This window comes from Ipomoea triloba, chromosome 4 (assembly GCF_003576645.1).
Source record: "Ipomoea triloba cultivar NCNSP0323 chromosome 4, ASM357664v1".
NCBI classification, from domain to species: domain Eukaryota; kingdom Viridiplantae; phylum Streptophyta; class Magnoliopsida; order Solanales; family Convolvulaceae; genus Ipomoea; species Ipomoea triloba.
Genome location: NC_044919.1, coordinates 14,001,826 through 14,017,373, shown reverse-complemented (window position 1 = coordinate 14,017,373; position 15,548 = coordinate 14,001,826). Strand labels below are relative to the sequence as shown.

General features: G+C 36.7%; 3 protein-coding genes across 6 annotated transcripts in view; all 3 read right to left on the bottom strand.

Annotated features, from left to right (window-relative positions):
• Positions 1-344, bottom strand: part of LOC116016943 (fructose-bisphosphate aldolase 3, chloroplastic) — a 4,429-nt gene extending 4,085 nt beyond the window's left edge. Inside the window, exon 1 of the mRNA XM_031257410.1 lies at positions 106-344. Within this exon, the coding sequence (XP_031113270.1) occupies positions 106-267 (162 nt within the window). The 5' untranslated portion in view covers positions 268-344. The remainder of the gene's footprint in view (positions 1-105) is intronic.
• A 4,939-nt stretch (positions 345-5,283) lies between these two features.
• LOC116016835 (F-box/FBD/LRR-repeat protein At1g13570-like) lies at positions 5,284-7,507 on the bottom strand. Of its 2 annotated transcripts, none has more exons than XM_031257268.1 (4): positions 7,417-7,507; positions 6,109-6,938; positions 5,860-6,024; positions 5,284-5,762 (listed from the first exon to the last, which is right to left on the bottom strand). In XM_031257268.1, the coding sequence occupies exons 2-4, from the start codon at positions 6,934-6,936 to the stop codon at positions 5,484-5,486; spliced, it is 1,272 nt and encodes a 423-aa protein (XP_031113128.1). In that variant the 5' UTR covers positions 6,937-6,938; positions 7,417-7,507; the 3' UTR covers positions 5,284-5,483. The 2 variants fall into 2 exon arrangements, with proteins under 2 accessions (XP_031113128.1, XP_031113129.1); XM_031257269.1 differs by having other exon boundaries at positions 5,932-6,024.
• A 5,550-nt stretch (positions 7,508-13,057) lies between these two features.
• Positions 13,058-15,293, bottom strand: LOC116016834 (F-box/FBD/LRR-repeat protein At1g13570-like). 3 transcript variants are annotated; one of them, XM_031257265.1, is made up of 4 exons: positions 15,158-15,293; positions 13,867-14,699; positions 13,618-13,782; positions 13,058-13,524 (listed from the first exon to the last, which is right to left on the bottom strand). In XM_031257265.1, the coding sequence occupies exons 2-4, from the start codon at positions 14,695-14,697 to the stop codon at positions 13,246-13,248; spliced, it is 1,275 nt and encodes a 424-aa protein (XP_031113125.1). In that variant the 5' UTR covers positions 14,698-14,699; positions 15,158-15,293; the 3' UTR covers positions 13,058-13,245. The 3 variants fall into 3 exon arrangements, with proteins under 3 accessions (XP_031113125.1, XP_031113126.1, XP_031113127.1); XM_031257266.1 differs by having other exon boundaries at positions 13,690-13,782; XM_031257267.1 differs by lacking the exon at positions 13,618-13,782.
• Between the last annotated feature and the right edge of the window lie 255 nt (positions 15,294-15,548).

The window sequence follows — 15,548 nt, the reverse complement described above, 5'->3', positions numbered from 1 at the left end:
AAAAAAAAAAAAAAAAAAAAAAGAAGTAAAGTATCTTAAAAAGCGAAAACTACGAAGTAATTTCAAGGATCCAATCATAAAGCATGCAAAGACGAGAGGACTTACGGCGGTTTTGACGAGCTCGTCGGCGTACGATCCGGCGGCGCGGATGACGGAGACGCGGCGAGGGGCGCAGGGAGCTGATCCGTGAAGTTGAGCCGAAGCCGGCTTCTGACCGATCCAGGAGGAGGAAGAGGAGCTCAGCTTCACGAAACTGGTAGTCGCCATAGATCAAATCGGCAGCCGATGGAGAGAGTTGAAGGGAATGGGTTGGTGGGAGGTGGAAGGCTTGAGGGCTTTATTATTATATTTGTAGTGACTCGTGAGGGGGAGAGTAAGAGTTGTTAGGTGGTGACTGGCGAGGCCAGGTAGGTTTGCTTTGTGAAATCCGCGAACACAACAAATTAACTTGCGGGGATACCAAACAATTTGCATAGGAAAAGGTTTGTGCATATTTTAATTTAATACATATGTTGTTAAAAAGTTTTAATTTGCAATCCTAATTAGTAGTTAGAGTAAAAGTTTACAGATACTGCATTATAATAGAGTCAGTAGTATTAAAAAAAAAAAAGAGTAAAAGTTTATTACGGAGTATTAATTTGTATTCCCATGTTGTTTTTAGACTCTTGAATTGTCTTGAAACTGTATTCCCTTCACAAGAGTGATGTATATCAACCTATTTAAAGACTAAACACAATTAGAGCTCAGTGTTCAAAGCCCTTTATTTTGGAGGTGTATATGATACCTGGGCCCCAATCTTCGTTTCTTCTAGACAGATCAGTGCCAGACTTCTACAGTCTCTCACACATGATGGTCGTCAAGATGATTTAGCTCTCCTACATACCCTGCAAGAGAAGGACAAAGATACTTGCCACTTTCCCTCATGCGGGCTTATTGAGAACCCATGTTGTGAGGGGTAACTCAGTGGTGATCGAGGAACGGAATATAGCAGCCGCTGAGCCATTGCATTCATCGACTGTCGCGAAGCGAAATAAGATATGTTGTCCGCTGAGGGGCGGGATAAATACATGTCGACCGCTGAGAAGCCGAATAGATGATAGGTCAACCGCTAAGAAGCGGGATACACTTCTATTTCATCTTTCTTGTGTTCAAATTGCTCCTTCCTTCTTTCTTCCCGTGACCTGCATGGAATTTCTGAGGTTTGTGGGCCGTCTACTGCCTCATGCTAGCATCACGTACCTCTTTCAAGGCCGAGAAAACCTTTTTTTTGCACGCTGGGTTGTGTACCTTTCCCTGCATGCTCAGGTGGAGATATGTATTTGTCGGGTTTGAGGATCGCGTCCTCTTAGCCCGGAAATACATATAAGTCTGTGGGCTGCCTGCTGCCTCATGCTAGCACTGCACACTTTTTTCTTTTTCTTTTTTTTTTTATCTCTTTTTTTTTTTACGATGAACGATGGGTTCCATATCTTTTCCTGCATGCCCATGTGGAGATATGTATTTGCCAGGTTTAGGGATCGCGTCCCTTTAGCCCGAAAGTACATATAAGTGTGTGGGCTGCCTGCTGCCTCATACTAGCACCACACACTTTTTTCCTCTTTTTTTTTTCTTTTGTTTTTTTTGACGATGCACGCTGGGTTGCATACCTTTCCCTACATGCCCACGTGGAGATATGCATTTTCCGAGTTTAGGGATCGCATCCCCTTAGCTCGAAAATACATATAAATGTGTGGGCTGCCTGCTGCCTCATGCTAGCACCACACACTTTTTTCCTCTTTTTTTTTTCTTTTTTTTTTTCGATGCACACTGGGTTGCGTACCTTTTACTGCATGCCCAGATGGAGATAAGTATAAAATGAAGCTGAAAATTGCTTTATTACCTCTATAGGCTACCTAGCTTGCGAGCTCATTTCAATGTTATTGTTTGCGGTCACGTATCCTATATATAGATCGTAGAGCTTCTAACGCGCGCCGGGACGACTTATACTATATGTAGATCCACTATCGTGTCCCCTTTTTTTTTGGTAACTTGTTTAGCCTACAACCCCAACAAAAAATATACATTAATATTTTTTTCCCACATAGAAATATTTTTCTTACCTCCCCGGACGGTTTGCAAACCCACCAAGTTGTTGTTATTTGGTCCAGGGTCGCTTACCCAGTCTGCGAACCCCTAATTGTCGGGGAATGGAGAATGGTCGACACTCTCATCTTGGGCTACTCATGAACGGGTTCGACATCCCTCTACAACGGGTTCCCTCATTTCGTCCCTAGTTGCGGCATCGAGCCCCTTGCACTAAGGCCCTTCCTTGGCGGTTCCTTTCTTCCTAACTCGTGGAGTGTTGAGTGGGGTAAGGGATGATTTGCTAGATTGTTTCAGGTCAATGGCCGGCTACCAAGACAAGCTTGATTGAGGCTTGACCTCTGTCCCTGAAGGGGGTCATTGAAGGGACAGGGATGACAAGCGAAAAAACCGAAACTACAAATAAAAAAAATACGACCAAATTACAACACTACCCCCATCACCCTAATTAGTCTATAACTGGCGAAAAAAAAAAACTACTACTAATATAAAACATAGAAAAAATCTACACCATCCATTACTAAAAACAAACTTTCTAGATTTGTCATAATCATCCTCTATAACATAAGTGTCCTCATTTGAATACACACACATAAATACTCTTATATTACTCTATAAATACTCTTCATCCTCATTCAGATTGGATTGATGATCTTCAAGAAAGAATTCCGAATCTTATATTACTTCGAAGGGTTTATCTAGAAGATTAACCTGAGCAACTTGATAAATTTATTTCAATTCAAATTGATTGATGAAGAATAAGGGCATGAAGACCACAATAGTAGCTCGGGAGAGTAGAAATTAAGGGGAGGCTTGCCTTGTGAAGATTGAGAAATTTTGCACCAACTCTTCAAGACACTTCAACATAGTTTAGAAGCTGTGGATTAGCATATATACTCTTTGAAGTTTTCGCTTCGTGATCATCTTTTTTGCTAAACATATTTGATGATTATGAAATGAAGAGTTGGATTGACTATATTATGGTGTCCCCCCCCCCACCCCAACGTAGGAATAATTATTCTGAACTGGGTTACCAAACATGATGTGTTCTTGTGCATTCTATTTCTTTCCCTATGTTCTTTAATATGTATGTTTCATTTTGCTTCAGTGGACCATACTTCGAACTAGTTCACTAAGCACGTTAACGAGTCCTTACTTAGCCGTTAGTATCTAGTTATAAATTGAGTTATTGCAACTGTAAACTTCAATTGGTATCAGAGTAGGTTTCAAGAACCATCTTCTTGAGAAAAACGATCTAAGTAATTCCACTATCTTCTATCTACACTCTCTACTTTCTTTAGTACACGTCTCTCTATTGTTATTCCTGATTGTGTAGATATGGAAGGACAAGCTAGACCTCCGCAATTGATAGGCACAAATAATGTCTACTAGAAAGCAATGACCAAGATTTATCTACAGGCACAAGGTGTCAATGCATGGCGTGTTGTGACAAATGGCTGGGAGCATCCTATTACCACAAAAGAAGACAAGACGATCGAATTGAACTCCCTTTGATCAATGGAATGCTACTCAAATCACCGAGTGTACGACAACAACAATAAAGCCTCGAATACAATTACAAGAAGCTTGGATGAAAGTCAATTTGGATTAATTGATGGTTGCACTCAGGCCAAAGAAATTGAAGCGGGAAACTACTCTCGTAATATTGCTGGACTACATCACAGTTATTCACTTTAAAGGTAAATCATATTTCTTTATTAAGATGATTTAAAATGTATAAATTTTTACTACCTTATCTAATCTTATTCCTTAAATAAACTATGAACTTCTCTATCCACAAGAGTTCATTCAACAATAATGGTTGAACCAAAAGTACCTCGAACAAAACACTTAAAGGATTGATATACTTTTATGCTGAAAATAATATGTAAATGGTAATTAAATCATTATCTTAGGTAGCTACATTTAAAACTCATTATAAAAAATGTCAATGTAGGGCAACAGAACATTGTGACACACTTGATGCATTGAAAAGATACCAAGATTATAACAATGTTGCAATCAATCTTGCAAATCCAAAAAATGAAGAAATTTTAAATATAGTCACCGTTGAAGCATTCATTGATCACGTATGTAAAATATTTATTATACTACTCATGAACCTTCTGCAAATATAATAATATTACTCCGTAATATTTTGTTCAATATTTTCAAATGAGAATCTATGACACACATCTCACAGCACATGAAATATGTAAGGAAAAAATTACAACTGTGTATTGTGCATTATCTCATCCGCGCAATACGTATGAAAAATTAGTATTATGTATATATTGAATTCATTACCGTGCAACATTATATTATTATCTGCATAATATTAATTATCATCTATTAAAATTGAATTCATTGCCATGCAACTTTTTTTCATTTAAAAAAATGTAAAATTGAAATACATGTAGTGTGGTTTTAAATAATATTTAATTTAATAATTTAATGTGTGTGTGTGAGAGAGAGAGAGAAACAAAAGTCTTTTCTAGTCCATCACAAGAAAATACTACTATTTTGAAATTTGAAATTCTTATCTTTTTTATAGACGTTAAATAATAATATGATATAGTAATTTACTTGTAACATAATTCATATAAAATGAAAAATATACATTCTATTAAAATAGAATAAAAGATTTCAATTCAAAATAGATATGTTTAATTTATGATCTGCGGTTTGTGATTCTACTGGTGGAAGAGGCGAACACACCATCATGGTATGCATCACCATTGGCTAGCCTGCGACGATTTCAACTTTGTTCTCAATATCGAAGAAGTTGCTATACCTCGGGAGATCAATACGGCGGCCGATTACCTGGCCAAGAAGGCTAAGAGCTTCCCTAAAGGCCTACACGTCCTTGAGGATCCTCCAGATAAGCTATATGACTTACTCGAGTTTGATTCCATGGGCTATCCCTCATGGCGCTTGCTATGTATTTCCAGCTAAATCTTTTGTTTTCGTATGGGTGTCCCCCTTCCTACGTAATTTAAAAAAAAAAAAAAAGATTAAAATTGAATAGCCTGCGAGTAACTCAGTTGGTCACAACTCACAAGGGTAAAATTTGAAACAAAAAAATAAAATAATTAGAGGCCGAAACTCACAGGCGATAGTGAGGGGGTTCCTTGTGCACTATACTCTATCGAGATTGGAGATTCAACCTTTTAGAAAAAAGGACTAAAAGACAACAACAAATATCAATATAAGAGTAATTATTAGGATTCCTTTTGAAGTTTTTGAAGAAAACAAGGAACTTCATACATGGGATGGTACCTATTTGGAAACTAATCCAACAAAAATCAAACTGCAACACTGAAAATTTTAACCACATAATTTTTGTCACAAGTTCAGAATATGATTTGTGCTTCAAGAACCACATAATTTTAGTCACAAGTTCAGAATATGATTTGTGCTTTCCTTGAAGCTCGAGGGAATACCACTAACTCTTTCAAAATATTACAGACCTCCGAGGCCTCTACTCTCTTGTCCACAAAACTAACCCTTTCTAAGGCCGGGCAGCACGCAAGTATTAGCTTTACAAAAAGCATTTCAGCTCTTGACCCCTGGAAATATCTCATGTTCAAAGCCTGCAAACTGTTAATTTCCTCGCTCATGCGGCTACGTTCTTGCAAATACTGTAAAACGAGGCTGTTGCCAGCAGTCACCGTCGGAACCTATACATACAACAAAAACTGAAATAAATTCAAACCATAACAGTGAGAGTAGGGTAGAAATAAATAAATATATGTAAGTCGACCATTAGTTTCTCACGTTCATCCTAATTTCAAGGCTATGCACCCTAGGAGAGCTGTGAAGCAAGCAAAGGATGCTGGAGAGTTGTACCAGATCGGTAAAGCTAATTCCATATAGTGTAAGATCCCTCAAGTGGTCGACTTTAACTGGAAGTGCACTCGTAATAGAGTCTGCAGCCAAAAGCTTACCAGCACAGAGAAAAATGATAATGCAACCTAAACACATTGTTCGGGAAATAAGAATCGAAAATCTTAAAAGAGATTTTACCTTGAGATGGTATCCATCCAGAAAAAGGTTTGAAATTAGAGGCCAGTGTTCAAACAAGCTTGCTAAATTGATCCTCTTACCAAGGCCTAAATAATTAACTTCCATTGGCAATACAAGCTTTGCAGATGTAATACTTTTGCAATTCATAAAACAACGCAGTTTAACCCCGTGATTCATGTAAAGTACCAAGGAGGAAAGTGATGGTGAACAGCCATCAAAGTTCAAGTGATCCATACCACTGCACTTTACTAAGCACAAAGTTTCAAGCTTTGATGCAGTAAAAATAGAAGCAGAAACCTCTGGCTTGAAGGCAACTTGATTCAAAGAAATCTGCTTAAGACTATGAAAGCTTCCGGTAGTACCACAGGGTGGTTTGAAGATGCACTTAGTCAGAGCCAAATGTTTAAGTTCTTCACACAAAAATATATAAGAGGGAAGTGCATAGAGACTAACACCGGAATTCTTCATTCTGAGTTTCCTCAACCCATTTCTTGACAAGTATAGTATCCATCGATCAATATTTGGGTACTGTGACATGTGTACATCTGAAATGTCGACATGAAAGGTTAGAATGGGCCCAATATGCTGTAAGAGAATTTCATTGCCTATTCCAACAAAATCATTTTTGGTGACAGTGACTATGTTCTTGGGATCGAGTACAAGATTCGGGTGACCAGCCCATATGTATCTCCATTTTCTAGACAAAACACTTGTTCTTGCTGCATCTCGAATAGGCAAGTGGTCTAGGATGCAGTTTAAAACATCCATTGGCAAGTTAATAAGTTTATCATCCATGGCCCTCCGTTTGCTATTTCCTGAGATATCCATTCCTAATAAAGGAAAAACCAGCATTAGAAAATCCAATTGTAAAAGAATAGTTTAAAATATTTGTTTTAGTTTTCTTTTCATCACCCAAATTCCTATCTCTTGTGCCTATAATACTTAACCTTTAAAAGTTAACCATTTGATAATATAATAATGCAGTGAGATTTATATCTGCAAACTATCGTATCCAATGAATACTACTACACGAAAACCCAAACTATTCAGTACCATTTAAGCTCAAAGCAAATATATAAAAAATGGAAAAAGAATAAACAGAGTGAATTGAACTATATCACTAGCTTCGCCCTTCTACATGGTGGAAAATAAACAAATAGAAACTGGTTAGGGCAAACCTCTCAGTCTCAGGGTTAGAGTATTTCTAAACAAAGGGCTGGAAGATCAAATTGAAGCTAAAGTAAACAAAAAAATGAAATTTTTTACTAACAGCAAAGAAAATAATCACAAGAAGAATGCTGGAAACACCTGAACGGAGGCGGTCGGATCTTCGACGGAGCACAAGGCAGGTTAGATTCGACGGAATGTCGCAATCCCCAATAATGTCTTCCAAAAACTCCACCGCCTCTATGTGGTGTCCTAGCGGGTAAAAATCAATTTTAGCGGAATTTGGTTCACGGACGTTAGATGATTTTGTATGACTGTGTTATAAATTACAATGTAGTATCTGTTTATAGCACATTAGCACTAAATGAAACACACAGGGTCAATATCGCCTCTACTGAGGCTTGAACCCACCTCTTCCAATGTGAGGGTGCAACCGAGTGCCACTAGACAACAAGGTTTTTGGCGTGACCATTTATTTACTAGGATCACAAGATGAGTTTCATGCATAATATATTTTTAAACAGATATGGTTAATTTTTCGGTGAATCATAATTTTGAATGTTTAATAATTAAAATCTATATTTAAGTCATACTGGGAACTAATTTTGTCATAACATTAAAATTTAATTACATTTACAATATTATAATAAAATATAGTAAATAATACTACGTAATAAATAAAAAAATTACAATATAAAATATTAGTAATATGACTATTATATATGTGAGAGAGATACTTGTGTATTAATACTCCAGTATTTCTTTCTAAGCAACATGGAATTTAAAATTCCAGGATCAGAGTGAATTTCACAAAATGAAGGATGTATTTCAATTGAGCAACGCTACAAACCCTTCTTATATTTTTCCTACAAATTTTCTGTCGTGAGGTGTCATTATGTGATTAGTTGTTAAATTTATTTATTGGTTAGTTGTGAGCTAACCAATTTATTGACATCCAATGAATAAAAGACACATCATGATGAGAAAGTTTAGAGGTAAAAATTAGGAGGGAAAAGGAACATTTTTTCATTTTGATTTCCTCCCGTCAAACTTAGAAATTTATCAAAATGTGGAATTATGAATAAAAGAATTAAAATTCCCCTACCAAACACCATGTTCACCCACAATTGGATAATTAAAATTGACATTTTTCGCTTTTATGGAATTTCAATAAGTTCAACTAAAATTTCATAATTATTGATTTTTTTTTAAAATAAAAAGTGCAATAAGCCTTACTTCTGATTTTCTTATTACTAGGCTTCCACATCATTACAAAACTTCAATTTGGGATCTTTAAAATGACACACATATTGCTTTAAAAAGAAAATAAAAATAAATTTTTAGGTACATAAAGTCATTACTTTAAGAGCATCCTTAGTAGTAGAATTTTTTTGTGGTTTTTGAGAAGTTTTTGTAACTTTGTAAGTGTGATTAGGAAAGAGAAAATGAGAGGAGAAGAAAAATAAATAAATCATATTTTAAAAAGAAGAAAAAAACGAGGGGGGGGGACTTATCAGTCGCATCAGATGCGGCAGATGCGCTCGCTGGGCGTAGTTGTTGCGCTTGACGTGGGCGTGGCGCAGTGTTTCTTTGAAATTCGTGGTTATTTTAACTGTTCCAATGACCTTGTCTTTGCAGGCCAACCTTTTTCTTCTCTCACCTTGTTTCTCTTTCCTCCAACTAGGCAATCACTGTACCAAAGACCCCAAAATATCCTCTAGTAAGGATGTTTTAAGTATATAAATCACTATGAATATTGATGGGGAATGAGCTCTTGGTTCTTAGCCAATTATGTTTGAGGAGTGGAAGCCCAAGAATTAATTAGGTTAGAGGATGCCGAAGCTCATGGGCAATGCTTAGGAGACCTATGTAAGAAGGAAAGAGAGTTAGAGGTGCAAATTGAGCTAAGGATTCAAGTTAAGGGGGTGAGGGCATAAAGGTTGAAGGGGTGAAAAGTTTAGAGGGTAAAGTATGACAAGGCATAAATTATATGGTCTAAAGGTACAAAGACTACAAAAAGAGGACAAAGGAAGGGGTCAAAAGTGAGAAGGGCATAAAATTTGGGGTCATAAGGTGCAAAGGTAAGGTAAGGAAGGATGGATGGGTGGTAAGACAGCATGATGCCACGCTAGGCCAAATAGTGGACTGCCAGTCATGGGGGGAGACCATGGCCATCAATGACCCTACCAGCTGCTACTAGCTATTGTTATCTATGAGAAAACCAAGGGGTGGTGGAGGTATTTTCTCCCCCTGCCTGGGTAGCAAAGATGTTGGCTTGTATTGCCTCAAACAACCGTAAATGTGGTTGGGGATGGCGCGGAGTAGCTAATTGGTGCAGACCACCAACGTGTTTTTGGGCCCTAGGGTGTGTTAAAGACTTAAAGGTAGAGGGTGGTCAATGGCAATTGAATGAACGTGGGTGTGGTATGAAATTTTCGAGGGTTGTCATTCACTCTCCATTATTTCCAACCCCAAAAATACTATAAATAAGGGGTTTGAGATATTTTTCAAACATCACCATCACTCAACAAAGAATTGATCCCCCTAGTCTATTGCCTTCCTTCCCTTTTAGGCAACTTACCTTTTTGATAATAAATAAAGCTTCATTAATAATCAAACCAAATGAGAAATGCAGGCCGGTGGCACAAACACCCACGACCTTGAGACAGACGAAGAACTAGTAGGAAACTTACCTAATTTGTGTAGAAGGTGTAACAACTCCTATTAGACTTGGATTCGAGGCTCGCTTTTAATATTATTCATTACAAACTGAAAGGCACCAGCTAGCTAGCTTCTAATTTATTTGATAATTGTGTTTGCTACCACTTTGACCCTTTAAAACTCAATTCTATTATGGTCTTGATTGAATAAAAACCATCATTAACACTGTATGTGGGGACTGCTAAGAAAAACGAGTGTTCCTAAAATTCACTCAATCTAAAACTTATTTTTCAGCCCACTAATTACATATAAACATGGCTAAATTAGGAAGCCAAAGATGTCAATACTTGCCAAAGTGGCTTAGTTGGCAAGGAAGAAGGTCTTTCCACACCTTGAAGTCGACATCTCGATATGAATAACAACGGGAATAAAATGGCACCTTCACATCAAAGGTGATTCCCAAACTACAAGAGCCAACCCGGGTGTCGAGCCTAGCGTCTTGTTGTTGGCCCAAAATTGGCTAATGCCATAGATATTTTTATGGCATAGCAGAAGTAGGGGGCACTGCTCGGGTAGGTGTAACATACAATCGTGAGACCTGACACTGGGTGAACCCACTTCCTAAGAGGTTGAATGCACCCAATGAGTGAAGGCGAGTAGACAAAGGAGCCCGTTAAGACGGAACGATGGACGAAAGTACCGATTGGACCCTTTTCATTAGGGGTCGCATGAGTAAAAAAAAGTATTGGTTCCAGAAGGGTTGAGAACAAGTCTTGTGGGGGCAAGGCTTAGTAGACTTGTTAGGATTTTTAAAATTTTTAACTTTTCATTTAAGTAAACCGAATGGTTACTTCAATGAATCGTTGAGTATGCTCATTGGAAATATTAAACCCTTTTTAGTTAGTTTGCACGTAGGTTTGCTCTTTTAAAACTTATGATTTTTGGATTTTGATGAATGCTATGAGCAGTAAAATAAAGAAAGAGAGAGATTTTTATAGTGGTTCGGTCAAACCAAGCTTACTCGACTCTTTTTCTTAAAACTCCTAAAGAGGTTTGAACTAATCCTTTAGTACAAAGCGTACTTTCAAGCCTTGAACACAAAGTCGACTTTGAACTTCACAAGTTTTTCAACTCAACCGAGTTTACTTTGTCTCTTTCTACTTCTACCAAGTAGAGTTACAAAAGGTTGAAGATAAATTTCTTCAATCTCCAACTAGAAGACTTCGCTCTTGATGTTCTTGATCTTCATAGTTTGAGCAGCACAAGCTTCTAACAATCTGGATATATCTTTGTAGCTTTGGATCTCTGTCACTCACTACAAGAAAAATGCTCATAGACAACGGTTAAAAATCGTTGCCTTTGAGTTAAAATTTCTGTTGTTAAAGTCGTTGTTGTTGTAAGTCCCGCACAAAGACAACGGTTTTTAACCGTTCGCTTTTCTAAAAAAAAATGGTTAAAAACCGTTGTCTATTGAGTGTTGTTGAAAGTCACGCACATAGACAATGTTTTTTAACCGTTGTTTTTCCTAGAAAAGACAACAGTTAAAAACCATTGTTTATTGAGTTTTATTGAAACCGGTGTTGTTGTAAGTCCCGCGTAAAGACAACGATTTCTCCAACACCTATAGTTTCCTATGAGTAATTGCATGTTTTTTTTTTAATGTTTGTTGGTCAGAATAAACTTAATTTTAAATGAAGTGGGACCCTTTTTGATTAGCAAATATTATAAACGTAAAAAGAGAAAGTAGATTACATGATGATTAGCAAATATTATAAACGTAAAAAGAGAAAGTAGATTATGATTAGCAAATATTATAAACGTAAAAAGAGAAAGTAGATTACATTTAGCAAATATTATAAACGTAAAAAGAGAAAGTAGATTACATGATGATTAGCAAATATTATAAACGTAAAAAGAGAAAGTAGATTACATGATGCCAAACAAATCTTCAAATCCAATTATAAATACATATAAGAATATGTAATGAGACAATTTGAAGCATATCATATAACCTTCCCATGGTTTCTACTTTCTAGATTATAATAATAAGGCATAAGGGTCATATAGGCCATTGAACTACACACGAAGATGCAATTAGGCCACTGAACTAGAAAAAAATGCAATTGAGTCCCTAAACTGCACAGAATAATGCAATTGAACCAAAAATGACCTATTTACCTGTTATTTTGCTGAGGTGAAGGTTATTATGTTAAATTTTTTTAATTTTATTTTAATAATTTTAAATAATTAAATAAAAAAAAAAACAGACTTCCGTCTCCAGGCTGCTGGAGACGAAGAACAGTCTTCGTCTCCGGCAGCCTAGAGATGAAGAGGTCCTTCGTCTCCAGCATGGAGACGAAGGGATCTCTTCATCTCTATGCCGGAGAAGAAGGGGCCTCTTCGTCTTCGGCCTGGACACGAAGGAGTCTTCTATTAAGGATGTGTTGTTCATTTTCCGTGTTTGGATGTACTCTGAAAAACTGTCTTTGTGTGCTTGGTTCATTTTTCGGAAAATGAGTGAAAAATAAGTAGGAATGTATAATTATATATTTTTATTATTTTATTTAAAATATAAAAATATATAAATTGATAATATTTATTTTTAAAAAAAAACACAAGAAGCCGCTACTCTGGTTTACCGCGCTGGAAACCAGAGTTGGTGGATTGGTTTCCGGCAGAAACCAGTCCGCCGGACTGGAGAGGAACGGCTTGAGCCATCCCTCCCTCCGCACGAAGGTCATTTTCTAGAAAAATATGCTCATTTTCCGTGGTCAACAAAAATGTCCTGTTTGGTAAATGGCTGTTAGCTGATTGGGTTGGCTATTTGGGTTAGAAGGTATGATTTGTTGATAACATTGGCTGATTGTAGAAAGTTGTTTGATAAATTAGTTGTTAGTTAATGACTGTTTGGTATAATTTCTTTTCTCAAAAAAGCTATTTGAAAAGGCTACTTTGAGTAGCCTTTTGAATTTTAGCATTTTGGAATTACAAAAAACTTATTATTTACCAACTAATAGTTGTCAAATAAGCCAAAATTGACTAATAGGCTGATTATTTACCAAACAGGGCCAAAATGTTTTCCATTGACCACATTTTTTCGGATGTTGCCAAACACCAAAAGTCCGGAAATCATTTTTCGAGTTACCAAACTCACTCTAAGGCCGGAGTGCCAACGAAAAAGACAACAACGAAAACCAATATAAGAAAATAAGGAACTTCATACATGGGATGGTACCTATTTCGAACTAATCCAACATAATTTCAAACTGCGAAACTGAAAATTTTAACCACATAATTTTAGTCACAAGTTCAGAATATGATTTGTGCTTTCCTTGAAGCTCGAGGGAATACCACCAACTCTTTCAAAATATTAGAGACCTCCGAGGGCTTTACTTCCCAGTCCTCAAAAGTAACCCTTTCTAGGGCCGGGCAGCACACAAGTATTAGCTTTACAAAAAGCATTTCAGCTCTTGACCCCTGGAAATATCTCATCTTCAAATCCCGCAAACTGTTAATTTCCTCACTCATGCAACTACGATCTTGCAAATACTTCAAAACGGGGTTGTTGTCAACAATCGTTGTTGGAACCTATACATACAACAAAAACTGAAATAAGTTCAAACCACAACGCTAAGAGTAGCGCAGAAATAAATAAATGTAAATAGACCATTAGTTTCTCACGTTCATCCAAATTTCAAGGCTATGCACCCTAGGAGAGCTGTGAAGCAAGCAAAGGATGCTGGAGATTTGTACCTCATTGGTAAAGTTAATTCCAGACAGTTTAAGAACCCTCAAGTGGTTGACTTTAACTGGAAGTGCACTCGTAATAGAGTCTGCAGCCAAAAGCTTACCACCACAGAGAAAAATGATAATGCAACCTAAACACATTGTTCGGGAAATAAGAATTGAAAATCTTAAAAGAGATTGTACCTTGAGATGGTATGCATCCAGAAAAAGGCTTGAAATTAGAGGCCAGTGTTCAAACAAGCTTGCTAAATTGATCCTCTTACCAGGGCCTAATAAAGATTTAACTTCCATTGGCAATACAAGCTTTGCAGTTGTAATCCTTTTGCAATTCATAAAACAACTCAGTGTAACCCCATGATTCTTGTAAAGTACCAAGAAGGAAAGTGACGGTGAACAGCCATCAAATTTCAAGTGATCCATACCAATGCACTTTATAAAACACAACGTTTCAAGCTTTGATGCAGTAAAAATAGAAGCAGAAACCTCTGGCTTGAAAGCAACTTGAATCAAAAAAAGCACCTTAAGATTTTGAAAGCTTCTTATAGTACCGCATGGTTGTTTGAAGATACAGTTAGACAGTTCCAATTCCGTAAGTTCTTGACACAAGAATATATAAGAGGGAAGTGCATAGACACGACCCCAGGAATTCTTTATTTTGAGTTTCCTCAACCCATTTCTTGACAAGTATAGTATCCATCTATCAATATTTGGGTACTGTGACATGTGTACATCTGAAAGGTAGACATGAAAAGTTAGAATGGGCCCAATATGCTGTAAGAGAATTTCATTGCATATTCCAACAAAATCATTTTTGGTGACAGTGACTATGTTCTTGGGATCGAGTACAAGTTTTGGGTGACCAGCCCATATGTATCTCCATTTTCTAGACAAAATACTTGTTCTTGCTGCATCTCGAATAGGCAAGTGATCTAGGATGCAGTTTAAAACATCCATTGGCAAGTTAATAAGTTTATCATCCATGGCCCTCTGTTTGCTATTTCCTGAGATATCCATTCCTAATAAAGGAGAAACCAGCATTAGAAAATCCAATTGTAAAAGAATAGTTTAAAATATCTGTTTTAGTTTTCTTTTCATCACCCAAATTCCCCATCTCTTGTGCCTATATAGTTCTATAATACTTAACCTTGCAAAGTCAACCGTTTGATCTGCAAACTATCGATCCAATGAATACTACTACATGAAAACCCAAGCTATTCAACATTAAAGCTCAAAGCAAATATATACAAAATGGAAAAAGAATAAACAGAGTGAATTGAACTATATCACTAGCTTCTCCCTTCTACATGGTGGAAAATAAACAAATAGAAACTGGTTAGGGCCAACCTCTCAGTCTCAGGGTTAGAGTATTTCTAAACAAAGGGCTGGAAGATCAAATTGAAGCTAAAGTAAACAAAAAACTGAAATTTTTTACTAACAGCAAAGAAAATAAACACAAGAATAATGCTGGAAACACCTGAACGGAGACGCTCGGATCTTCGACGGAGCACAAGGCAGGTTCGATTCAACGGAATGTCGCAATCCCTAATAAGGCATCCAAGACTCCACCGCCTCCATGTGCTGTCGTAGCGGGTAAAGTCAACTTTAGGAGAGTTTGGTTTACCCACGATAAATTAAATGTTAGATGGTTGAGACTTGAGAATATTATATTTGTAGTTTAAAATTGAAGTGCGTAATTATGATAACGAAAATAAGATAAATTAATTAAAATATGAGATTAGTTAAGAAATTGGAGTATTTCTCACCTTTTTTTAAGAGATAAAAATTATGTTAAAAATTACATAATTTGAATCAAATATGAAAATTTTATTTTCCAAACAAATGTAATCTTAGTTATCTTATATAAC